Source organism: Clarias gariepinus, chromosome 16 (assembly GCF_024256425.1).
Source record: "Clarias gariepinus isolate MV-2021 ecotype Netherlands chromosome 16, CGAR_prim_01v2, whole genome shotgun sequence".
Lineage (NCBI taxonomy): Eukaryota > Metazoa > Chordata > Actinopteri > Siluriformes > Clariidae > Clarias > Clarias gariepinus.
Genome location: NC_071115.1, coordinates 3,045,173 through 3,058,459, shown reverse-complemented (window position 1 = coordinate 3,058,459; position 13,287 = coordinate 3,045,173). Strand labels below are relative to the sequence as shown.

Sequence of the window (13,287 nt, the reverse complement as noted above, 5' to 3'; positions counted from 1 at the left end):
CAAGAGAAGAATGAGAAATAGACTTACCCTTAGCAGACCAAAAACAGAGAATCAGTATATATAGTGACATCTTTTCCTTCAGAAAAAACACACGCATGGGTAAGAGCAAAAAGTTCAGCTGCCTGAGCAGACGAGAAAGGGAGACAGTCAGCTTCAAAAGTTATATCTGGCAGCGCACACACAGCATAACCACAGAAAAATTTCCCGTCATAGGTTTTGAACAGAAACCATCTAACAAACAGAGTTTCACCAGTTGTTAATGGGGTAGAAGTCAGATCAGGACGTATACTAGTCGAGTGAACAATCTCTGAGCAGCAGTCATGATCTGTATCTACTAGCGTGTCGTCCTGTGCATTGATCAATTGTGCCAAAGCATATTCAAGAGTATCAAAAGAAGAGGTGAATTGTATCTCTAAGTTACTTGTAGAACAAAGGATAATTTCATACCCATACTGTCTCTGAGCCGTCATATGTTGTGTTTGAAGGTTCTGTAGCACTTGTTTAACCTAACCCTAACCCTTCGTGAGCCATTCACGAGCCCAATGATCTTCTTTGTTACAATAATAACAATTACCAGACCTACGGGGAGTCTGATCCTGCAGACCTCTTCTACCTCTTCCATGGCCTCCTCTGCCTCCTCTAGCCCCCTTTTTCCTACCTCTGTATCCTTCACTCTCCACAAACAAACATGCCACTTGTTTGCTTTCTAAAATACCATCTTCTTCCATTGTTCTTACACACTCATCAATTTTTTTAATAGTCATTGTAGAACGATCTGACAATTAAAACTTTAAAATTTTCACAATTTTTGGTCAACACTTATTAAAGAAGGTGGTAAGGAATAGTGGGTAAGGCTTTGCCTTAGGCAAAGGAATACCACCCAAAAGGGTCCAGGTCTCTCAAAACCTCTCGAGGAGCTTGGGCGTAGTCTCACTCTTTTCTTGTCTATAATTAGCTGTCATGTTTCATGTTTCAAGTTTATTTGTCACATACATAATCATACAGAGTACAATATGCAGTGAAATGATTTGTGCGACCACAGAGTCGCGACGGCAGCCACCGAACCAGCGGCATCATAGAAAAATAAGGAATAAGATACAATAGGATATCTAGGGGAAAAAAGCCCCTCCCAGACTGTCCTTCGAAAAGGGCAGTGTGCGATCAGGGGTGAAAAATACCTCAGCAACAAGCACATAAAAACATGTAATCACAAGACATAAACATTGCAACGATGAAGGTACAGGGGGATAGGAAACGTCCAACGTAGGCAGACAGCTCCAGTCCCTGCAGCTAGAGAGCGCTGGTCCCGATTCCGCCTACCCACACTGAAGGGAATAAGCACACGAAGGCGTTGGATATGGGGAAGGTAGAGTGTCTATCTGTAGCTGTTATGTGTGTGTTATGTGTGTGCATGTCAGATTGTAAGCCTGTAACATCCTGTAATAGTCTGCGCCAGGTGTCCTTGAAGGGGGGTGGGGATTAGGATTCCAGAGCGTCTCGTTATCTTGGTCTTCGGGGAGTTAGTTATGTCTCCAGCGACGGCCTTGAATGCAGTAGCTGGAGAGAAAAGGGGCAGCCGAAAAAGAAAATCATATTTTCCAGGTTTCGATCAAAATCTGCCAATTTCGCAGATATTTAATGTCCATCACTGGTCTCCCGGTCTGTCCAAATCACGTTGCATAGCTGCTAGTCTCACCAAGATGTTATCCAATTTGCGGTCCAGAACCACAGTCTGATTACTGACAGCTCTCGTCATCACTATTTCCCAGCCAGCCAGTCTCTTGGGGTTGAGACTGACTGCTTTTAAAATTTTCCGATATCCAAGTATCCCACCTAATCCAATCAGCAGAATCCCTGTTATCGGAGTTCCGAATAGGTAGATATCTTCAACATCCTCCAGAGACAGTGCGGCCAGGCACACAATGCGCCACTTCTCCCAACCGTCCATCGTGTATCCAGCAGCAAACGTCCCAGCAGGACAAGTAGGTTCCCCAGAACCCACACTTCTCGTCGAGAAGATCGTGTCAATTGCATTCAGAGACCACTTGATCAAATCCATATTCCTTTTTATTTTCAAGAGCAAGACGAAGAGAGTCTCTGAATAGTATTCACAAGACAGACAAGAGAAGCAAGCGGGGAGAGATAAGGGAGGGAGAGCAGATGCGACCGCCTTCGTCAAGAGCCAAGAGGGAAGACTTTGGGTTAGTTACCTGTGACACATTCTGACTAGCTTGTTGACATGCGAGAAGATAAGTAGTTAGCTCATCTTTTAAGAATTTCATAGCCTCATTAGAATTACCCCAAAGTAAGTCTTATTCCTTTTTTTTCCGTCGTCCCCCCCTTCTACTTCTTCTTGTTTCACCACTACAACCCATTTGTCTGTTTTAGGGTCTAAGCATTTTACAGTTATTATCAATTCAGCATCATCATACCCATTTCCCAAAATTAATAATAAAGTGATAATCAAATATGTGCAAAATAAAGTGGTAATCCGCACACACGAGCTGACAGTGCCTAGAAGTCTTTATCAGCATATCAACAAAATGCAAAGGTTTGTTGGGCGAAGGGAGCAAATGAATAATGTCCTTCAGTGTGTTACGGATGGTGAAAGGATTTTTGAACCCTTTGGTCCCATGGAGAAAACAAACGCAGTGTTTTCTTGTCGAGGTTTAGGACGAGACCTCTCATCCGGACCTTCACGGTCCAGGTTATCATCATCCTCACCATCAGTATCCTCGGGATCATCCAAAAGTAGGCTGTCAGGAGTTTGTCCCTACACCCTCTTGGGAGTCTTTCCCTTTCCTGAGTAACACCCTTCCAGCGAGGCTCCCCTCGCTTCCTCAGCGATGGAGGTGAGCATGCGTTTGTGGGTACAGGGGAGATTTTCTCAATAATAGGTCGGTTAGATGCTGATGTTACTATGTCAGCATGATATTGAGGAGGGATCGAAAAGGTTGAGTGAACAGGCGGCTTGAATTTAATTTCGGATGTGACCTTTGGAATCTTTTCCCTCTGTATTTTAGTTTCTTTTATGTCAAAGTAAGTTTTAAGTTGTCACATATACATTACAGCACAGTGAAATTCCTTCTTCACATATCCCAGCGTAACTGGGGTCAGAGCGCAGGGTCAGCCATGATACAGCACTCCTGGAGCAGATAGGGTTAAAAGCCTTGCTCAAGGGCCCAACAGTGGCAACCTAGTGGAGCTGGGGATTGAACCGCCGATCTTCCAGTCGGTAACTCAGTGCCATAGCCCTCTGAGCCACCACTGCCCACAAACACACGATGAATTTTTGGTAACATGAACCCATGTAGGGATAATCCCAACCTGGATCACCCATACCCTCATATACATCTGAGAGTAAGCAGAGGCTAGATATTCAGGCTTAAAAGTACCTCTGTGTGGATAGTTAAAAAATTTAGATTGTGCTTCAGTCCACCCTGATAAATTATTGAGCCATGGTGTGGTAAAGTAAGTGAGTCCACACCTATTCATCCAGTCACACAAAACCTCTTCTGTGTCCGGCTTTGGATAAGTAGTTGTGTTCTTATTACCCATTTTAAAAAAGTGAATTAACCCGTGACAGAAAGAAACAATATCTTCAACAAACAACACACAATACTTCAACAAAGACAACAAAAGAGCTCATCAAAGACAACAAAAGAGCTTAACAAAGACAACAACAAAGAGCGGGCAACAGAATACAGCTTCCACATTGCTTCAGTTCAAGGAACTTTTCAGAAGCGACTAAACAGGCGTAAAAGCCACAAGACAAACCTCCCCCGTATATGGTCCAGATACCAAAAACCAGGGAGCATGCTTGCTCTATCCTTATTGAGACAAATAAAAAAACAGCACTCACCTGATTAGAGGTATTACAGACCGGGTAAGGATTTCTTGAATTTTGGTAGACCCCCTTTTGTCTGCTCAATGCTCAGCCTGTATTCTGCTTGTCCTGCCTGGATCCAGGGAAACCCCTCAATGAAACACACAAGTAAGTGCTCAGTGAGATGTTTAATGTTTATTGTGGAAGACAGGAAAATTATACTATGGAATGTGTTTATTGATAGTGCAGCGTGTCGAGGTAAAAGAAAAAAGAAAACACTCTGTTTTCATGCACACAGTATATCATGAAACACACTAGAAATAAATTATTACCTACAAAAAGAATGTAAAGTATTTCATCAGAAATATGGAGGACTTTCCCACATGTTTGTCTAGAGTCTGCTGAATTGTCCAAAATTTGGATTCTTGATGGTTCTTTGTTGTTCAACTCTTTGACATTACATGCTAACATCCTTTATAAATTGACTATATATTAGCTATGAAATATTAAAATGTACTCAAAGATTTACCTTTCAACTGTCACAAAGGGACTACTGCATCTAACATTTTGCTATAAATTGTCAAGATTTGTCAAAAAATGCTCTGATTTTCCACTTGTTAACAGCAAGCTGGATACCTGTGACAACAGCGACAAACCTGCCAAACTCTTCTGTAATAAATGTGACTGTAACAGGACAAATTGAGGGAAGGACAATAGACACTGGTGACAGTTGTGAGTCAAAATTGTATTCCTTTGTTTATTTGGCGTTTGGTAAAGAACATATATGTGGTGGAGCTGCAAGTGGTATTCTCTCTTTTCTCACTCTGATTGCTCAGTTAATGCTCCTTATGCAAAGAGACATTTAATAATTAAGCAAATTCTCATCGAGTGTGAGTTTTTATCCACCTGCATGATATTTACATCCTTCACATACCGGCATTAAACCAAACCATGCTCTCGCCATCACATACTCCTACCATTAGTGGGCGGTTGAAGAGCGATCCCTTATGTATACAACTCCGTATATATATATATACACATAAAATATGCATACACACACACACACACACACACACACACACACAGAGAGAGAGAAAGAGAGAAAACAAAAAGCAGACTAGGTGTTCTGAGGGTAAATGACCCAGTATTGCAGTTGTCAAGAACTGTCTAAGAACTGACACTTTACCTACCAACTGTTAAAAGGTACCTCCTACATCTCCTTTCTAATATCACCACATATTTTGATGTTTGTTTTAGATGGCTCTAACATACGACTCGCTGGTGGCAGTAACTCCTGCTCTGGTAGAGTGGAAGTCTATCATAATAACCAGTGGGGAACAGTGTGTGATGATGACTGGGACATGAATGATGCACAGGTGGTGTGTAGACAGCTTGAATGTGGTACTGCTGTCAGCGCAAATCGAAGTGCTGCCTTTGGTCAGGGAAGTGGCCCAATATGGATGGATGATGTTCGCTGTTCTGGAAGTGAAAGCTCCATCACACAGTGCACTCATACTGAATTTGGTTCCCACAACTGTAACCATGGTGAAGATGCTGGTGTTACTTGCTCAGGTACAAAAAAACTTTTCAATTATGACCTTATCATTAATGTGATTTTTTTTATATTTACCAAAATAATTTTATTGGAATGTAAATAAAAAACAACAGATTACACAATTATTTAGCTTGTTATTAAAACTACTTGAGCAGTTTGTGTGTGTAGACAGAGCAGAATTCAAAGACAACCAGGATGCAGATAGTTTGAACATTTACTGATAATCTTTGTCAAGCAGCAGAGTCAACACTCACCAGTGACTGAGAAAACATGACAGAGGAGTTATAACATTTTGTTCCTGAAGCTTAAAGTTGACTGTTTGCTATGGCTCGTGAACAGTGACAGAACTTGAGTATATCCTTTATCCATGCATTGAGCTTTAACCAATCTAAAGTACTTTTGCTTTTGCACAGTGTACTACAGGATAATATGATTGTTGTTGCCAACCAATGAAAGTGCGATTAGCATACATGCAAGAATACTATAGCAACCAGAGCAGATGCAGCAAAGACTTATTAACTCCAGCCTTTATCATGCTTGCCGATCACCGTAGGTCATAAGTAAGATATATAAGAGTGTGTTTAATTCAAAGCGGGACTTTTGATTGGATAGAATAAAACACCACAGTTATAAGAGTTAAAAACTCCATTGATTATAATAATACGAAACTGCGATTACAAAAACATGCCTGTAGGCCTCCGGAACTAATGTATATGCTCTGAATATGGCCTATTTAACTACATCATATTTCAAACCATCTTCCAATTTTAATATAAAATACACTTCTAAAGCCTTGCTAACTGATTTGCATTGAAGTAGCAGTGACCAGACGTCTTTAGGCCAACTCAAAGAAGTCAGTATTCGGATCAGTCTCATTAGTTAATTTTAAAATTCCCAATTCACATACTGTAGCCGATCTTCGATCACTTCGGCTTTAATTTGTTTTTTTAAGGATTGCTTTAAAACAGGAATCTGTTAGTGGGTAGCTATTATAAACAAGTCATCTTTTCTACATTTCTCGATTACTTTCCATTAGAGATTCTTTGCAAATTAAATGCCATGGTCAATAATAATAATAATATGCTAATTCATATTGACGTACTTCTTACTAAAACAGGAACTCTGCTTAAGTCATGTTATCTACCTGCAAGCTGCATTTGCATCAGGACGGCACATGAGTCACTTAATTTAAAATGTGAATTCAAAGAGTACCTCCCCAAGTAGAGAAAAAGGTGAACTTTTTAGGATGAGCACGCAATTATGTTACAGTTTCCTATTAACTTATTATTCTTGCTTTTGATGTCTGGGGAAAATAGAAAAAAAAAGAAATATTAATATAATAAAGGCTGTTACTGATATCAGCCAGGAGAGTGAACTGTGTGTAAGAATGAGGCTAACTCGAAATTTGCGAGTGTTAGCATACTTTAGTAAAAAATTTACAACAATACATGCAATTGCTCCATAGTTACAGTGGAAACCAAAAGTTCAGTTAAAGAAAGAAATAATATTTACAAAAATATACAAAAGATTCAAATAGCAAATTCAACAATGGGAGCCGCGAGTGGAGCATAAAGCAAATAAATAAATAAAACATAACACTTTCTAACTTTTACGTGGCAAACAATGTAATCTAATAAACAAAACAAAAACAAAGTCTGGGCGAAGGATGCCCCCTAACTACACTGACTAACCAAACATAAGTACAACTATTAGCTCCCGGCCCGGAACTAGTGTTGCTTATGTACACCCACGGGCATATTAACCTTGAAATTTAACACTACGGACATTAAATATTGAAAATTGATTAAAACAAAAACTGATATCATTATAAAACATAATATTGAAAAGTCTATTACTTCTAATAACTAAATAAATTATTGATTAATAATAATAATTAATTAAAGATGTACAGATTTCTTACAGATTACTAGCCAATATAATACTAACGATTTCTTGATTAAATAAAATGTAAAATTTTTGTGTCCTTTTAATATGATCTCATCCTCGATAATAACGATAATAAATAAATAAATACTTTTTCAAGCTCCAGCGAGACACAATGAATATGGGAATTATGTGAATTTTTTTATTCCCTTTTCCGGTGAAGTGAAGACCTGTTGTTCCCTTTGAACAGAACATTTTTGTTTCCTGCGGTTTGGAATCACACTTAACATGGCTGAACACCCTGTGTAGTATACTTCGCAGGGTACTTCAGGTCGATCGAAACGCAACTAATGTAAATTAAAGAAAGAAGCCACCGCTGCCTGCGTCGCTTCTGCGTTCTTATACTAGGCTACAGACTTTTCATTTTCTTTTTTTTTTTTACAAATAAATATCTAAAAAGTGTGGTGTAAATTTGTATTTAGCCATCTTTAGGCGGTACTTTGTGGACCCACTTTTTGCTGCAATTAAAGCTTCAAGTCTTTCTGGGGGTGTCTCTACCAGCTTTGTACATCTAGAGTTCAAGATCTCAGTGAGATTAGATGGAACAGTCTTTTTCAAGTCTTGTCAAAGATTTATTTCTGAATTTGACTGCGGCATTTTAACACATCAATATTCTTTGATCTAAACTATTCCATTGTAGCTCTGGCTGTATGTATAGGGTCCCTGCTCTGCTTTAAGGTGAACCTTCACCCCAGTCTCAAGTCTTTTTCAGATTCTAACAGGGCTTCGTCTAAGACTGCCCTGTATTTGGCTCCATACATCTTTCCATAAACTCTGACCACCTCCCCATTCAAAAAAAAAAACAAAAAAAACTGTGTTTAACTGATGGCACTTACACACAGTTAGTAATGTAGAAACCCTATGTAAGTATCTATTCACTGACGGAAACTTCAAAGCACATTTTGCAAGTCGCTCTGGATAAGAGTGTCTGCCAAATTCCTAAACATAAATGTAAATGTTAGTTTTGCATTTAGGCCAAAAAGTTACATTTTGGTTTTATCTGACCAGAGCACCTTTTCCACATTGCTTATCACAAACTGTAAACAGGACTTCTTATGGCTTTCTTTCAACAATAGCTTTCTTTTTGCCACTTTTCCAAAAGGCCAAATTTGTGGAGTGCATGACTTACAGTATAGTTGTCCTGTGGACAGATTCTCCCACCTGAGCTGTGGTTCTCTGGAGCTCCTCCAGAGTTACAATGGGCCTCTTGGCTGCATCTCTGATTAATGCTCCCCTCTCCTTTAAGGTGGACAGCCATGTCTTGGTAGGTTTGCAGTTGTGCCATACTCTTTTCAGATGATAGATTAAACAGAGAGATGTTTAAAGCTTGGGATATTTTTGATTACCTAACCCTGCTTTAACACTAGAAGCCCAGAGCAGCGATCATTTGACCGCAAGGGGGTAAAAAAAAATAATACTTCACACTCGATCAAATTCCAGGACCCTCCTTTCATGACTTTTCCTAGTTCTGTGAGCTTAATCACCCTGTATGCTTACATTTAAAAAAAAAAAACTAGTAAAAGCCAGTATAAAGCTATTTTGCTCTTATTTACGTGAAATCGCTGACAGCTGCGCGCCGGTCATGCCGTTTCCTGCCTTTTCCAACCTGCGATTCTTATTTCTTTCAGCAGATGGCGCAAGGAATCGCGCCAACTATCTATGCGTCATTCATTGTGTATATGTAACTATCTCAGGTTTTATTCCATATATGCAGTTTATATATATAATTAATATTAACATGTGCAGACATTTAGTTGAGGGGGCACTGCCCCTAAATAGAGCCACACACACACACACACATACACACATATATATATATATATATATATATATATATATATATATCATGCATCTTTATACATTTGGAATGTACATCTACATTATAGAATTAGTTTCAGCTGAAACTCATGATCAATGGTGTTGGGGTACTTATGTAGTGATAATTAGTTTTTGCCAAATCACTAAAACTTACAATAGACTATGAGAGGTGGTTGGAAGGTGTTACGGAAAAGTAAAGTTGTTCAGCGTTTTAGTGTCACTATGCAGATGTTACACTTAGTGTAGTTACCGAAATCTTTGATTTAGTTCTCATTAAGTGGCCACACATTACTTCCACATTTCCCTCGCTTTTATTACATGAACATAAGCAGTGAAACATTCCGCAGGTTTATAATACACCGCGGCAAAGTGAACCACGTTCCCGCCGATTAGGCGCATGGTCCGTTGCCTAGCAATACTGAACGAAACAAGGCATGATCGTGGTGTTTGCTTCGGTTATGACATAGCATAGTTTATTATCTGCTGTGTGTAGATCTGATTTATACAAATTTAATATTGTTTTAGCGATAATTTCACGGAATCGAGTTCAGAACTAAATCGCTGCTCCTGCTCCATCCGAGACGTTCAGAAGCTTCGAATAGAATGAAAAAACGAATACATTTTCTCCATACGATATAAAATTAGGTAGAGCTTTCCTTTTTGTTATAGTACGAAGCCCCTAGATGGACAAAGGAGGAAAAAAAAACCGCAGAAAAATGTCATGCCAAAAACTTTGGGTTATAATGCAAAACATGACTTGTTTTTTTTTCTGCCGTTTTTCCCTCTTCCTTTGTCCCCTTAGAGACTCTGTAGTAGGTTTTCTCAGTTGAATATGAAAAAAAGATACCGCTGATTATCAACGCGGGAAAGAATGGCGCATTGTCAAGTGCAAGTTGATCTTGGAGCTAAATTATTTGCTTTGGGTGAAAGCGCCATCTAGCGATCATTGTGTGTCAGCAACAGCTTCCCATTCAAAACAATAGGCGGTCAAATGACCGCTGAACCGCGTTATAAGTAGGTGACACTGGCGCGGCGCTTCTAGTGTTAAACTTCTCCACAACTTTATCCCTGACCTGTCTGGTGTGTTCCTCATGCTTCATTTTGCTGTTTGTTCACTAATGTTTGCTAACAAACAACTGAGACTTCACAGAACAGCTTTGTTTAAGGTATTAGAATAAAGGGGGCTGAATACAAATATAACCTGTAACCATTTTTCAAATAACAACACTCTATTTAATATATTGGTTTGGGGTATCGCCTGTTAATCAAACTCCACATTCTGCAGGGCAAATGAGAAGCCTCCGGCTGACACCAATGCCCATATGGCCTGCACTTATATTAAAGTTTGATTATTTTAACTAAATCATCATTTGGAGGGAACAAAAATGACAATTCTCAAGAACACAAGATTTGTTTGAAGGACATACAGTACTTTTCTACTTGTGGTGTTAATTTTTTGTGTATTTTTAAGGTCTAGGAGTCATTAGTGTTTTTTTCTGTAATAAATCAGGACTAAATCAGATCAGGCTGGTGAATGGTACGAGTAACTGTTGTGGTCGAGTTGAGATCCAGTACAATAGACGTTGGGGAACAGTGTGTGATCATTCCTGGGACTTAAAGGATGCAAAGGTGGTGTGTCGACAGCTTGGATGTGGTAAAGCAGTCAGCGCTCCTTATAATGCCCGCTTTGGTCAGGGAAGTGAACCAACCTGGCTGGATGATGTTCGGTGTACTGGAACTGAGAGCTCCATAGATCAGTGCTCACACAGAGGATTTGGAATAGAGGACTGTGGACATCATGAAGATTCAGGGGTCGTGTGCTCAAGTAAGCTTTTCTTCCTCTTCTTCTTCTTAGGCACTACTTTACTACTTTTACAATAGTAATACAAAAATGTACAGTTATTATTATTATTATTATTATTATTATTATAAGATTTGCAGAGTCCCACACTGACTCGGATCTCCCCAAACTCTGTGGTCTCACCTGGAGAAGTCCTTCAGTTCAGATGTTCCACACCCAGCCCAACATGCATCTCTGTAGATTTCAGCTTGTATAAAGCTGGGACATTAATAAAGAAGCAAACTGCAGAGACTACAACAACATTTACTCTGACTGTAGATGAATCACACCAGGGCCAGTACACCTGTGACTACACATACAGGGAAAGTAACTCCACATCATCCAGGAGCAGCTCCATTACCATCACTGTGGGTAAGAGACATTTTCTGGATATCTGTTCCCAGTACCAAGACAAGTTAATTAAGCTTTTTTTTTTTGTCATTTCAACCATATACAGTTTGATACAAAGTGAAACGAAACAAAGTTTTTTCAGGACCAAGGTGCTACATACAATATAAATAAATAGCATACTTTAACAAAACTAACTAGCTAATTAAGAAACCTAATTAGTTGACTAGCTGAGACAAGACAGGTTGACATTTTTAAATCAACAGAAAACTATCCAAGTCCTATACAAAAAAAACAAAACAAAACAAAAAAAAAAACAAAGTGCAAATGTGCAAACAAAAGTGATAACTTGACATGACACATTCCAATACTTTGTGGTGATAAGCACCAATTTGTCACTAGAGCCGCTGCTGTGTGCTCATGCTGCCCCGCCATCTTGGATCCATTTCACAATTTTTGCAATGTTGATTGTATTCTATCTTTGTAATTTTTTCATTCAGACAGACTCACATTGGCAGGCTTTTATGTTTGAAATTCCCGACGAACCATGTCCGTTGTTTTCTAGTAAATTTGCAGCAACCAAGTATCTCCTTCAGTAATGCTGATGGACCAGAAGTAACAAGAGGCTACAGCTTCTCCATCATCTGCTCCACTGAACCTCAGTATCCAGGAGGTTCCTTCAACTTGGAGCTCAGTGGATCCAATCTCATCAAGACTCAATCAACTATTAAACATGCAGCTGTCTTCCTTTTTTCTAAGGCAGATTCTGTCCATCAGGGAAACTACAGCTGTACTTATAAAGTCAACGTGTCTGCACGCACCTTTACCTCCACTGTCAGTAAACCCCTGTTCATCACTGTAAAAGGTAAAGTATAAATGAATTATTTTGTATGTTCTGCAGTCAAAGTTCTGACAATATTGATGATGATGATGATGATGATGATGATGATTATGATTAGATGATTATGATGATGATTTCGATTTCTCTATCAGCATCTCAGCACCTGGCTCCCTACATTGGTGTTGGAGTGACAGTAGGACTGCTTCTCATCTTAGTTCCAGTCATTATGTACTTTGTGAAGACACAAAAAGGACAGACATTTCGTGTCAATAGCAAGAACACACAGTGTGAGTAGCAAAAGTCATAAATGTTTCACCCTTTAAAGATGTAACTAATATACTTTTGTTTTGTACACAACTGTTAAAGCTGACTGATTTTATAGTAGCTATTTTTTAAATTACTGTATGGTTACTTATTGTAATATGCTATGGTTTCTGTAGTAACAACCTAACACAGATAGATAGATAGATAGATAGATAGATAGATAGATAGATAGAAAGATAGATAGATAGATAGATAGATAGATAGATTAACAGCACAACACAACAGGTTAAACACAGATAGTTGTATTTAGTACTTGTGTTATTATTCTATTCTATTATGTACTATGTTTAAGTGAATATATCTGTCTCTATAGCATAAATATATTTAACACTAATTAATTTGTAGGTGCCAGAAACACATATGAAAGTTTCTTTAGAGAGACTGAGATGGATGACAAAGCTGATTATGAAAAAGAAACCATTTTGGACCAAATGGAGGATTCGGCCGACTTTCTACATTGACCAGATGCACGTTGATGCTGAAGAACAAAAGCATGACATGGGCAATGATGAAGAGGATAGTCTGTGTAATATAAGTGTACTGTAGAGAGCTAAAGAATTAAAACTGGTGGTGGTGTTAATGTAATAGCTCCAACTAAGTTTATGAAATGTCTTACTGATTTTATCCAAATTTACTTATCCAAAATTACTTACTTCTAAATTGAAATTATAGGTATTGTAAAAAAATAAATAAGAAAAGAACAATATAGTCTATAGTCTAAAACTATAGACATTTAACTTTTTTTTATGTTGAAGGTGACCTTAAACAAGCCATTCATGTTTGCAAACTCT

At 38.7% G+C, this 13,287-nt stretch overlaps 1 protein-coding gene across 1 annotated transcript in view; it reads left to right on the top strand.

Annotated features, from left to right (window-relative positions):
- LOC128544927 (deleted in malignant brain tumors 1 protein-like) overlaps positions 1-12,467 on the top strand; it is a 69,197-nt gene extending 56,730 nt beyond the window's left edge. The window contains exons 8-12 of the mRNA XM_053515240.1: positions 5,084-5,398; positions 10,615-10,968; positions 11,185-11,355; positions 11,897-12,196; positions 12,325-12,467. Coding sequence (XP_053371215.1) covers positions 5,084-5,398; positions 10,615-10,968; positions 11,185-11,355; positions 11,897-12,196; positions 12,325-12,467 — 1,283 coding nt within the window. The remainder of the gene's footprint in view (positions 1-5,083; positions 5,399-10,614; positions 10,969-11,184; positions 11,356-11,896; positions 12,197-12,324) is intronic.
- The last annotated feature ends 820 nt before the right edge of the window (positions 12,468-13,287 follow it).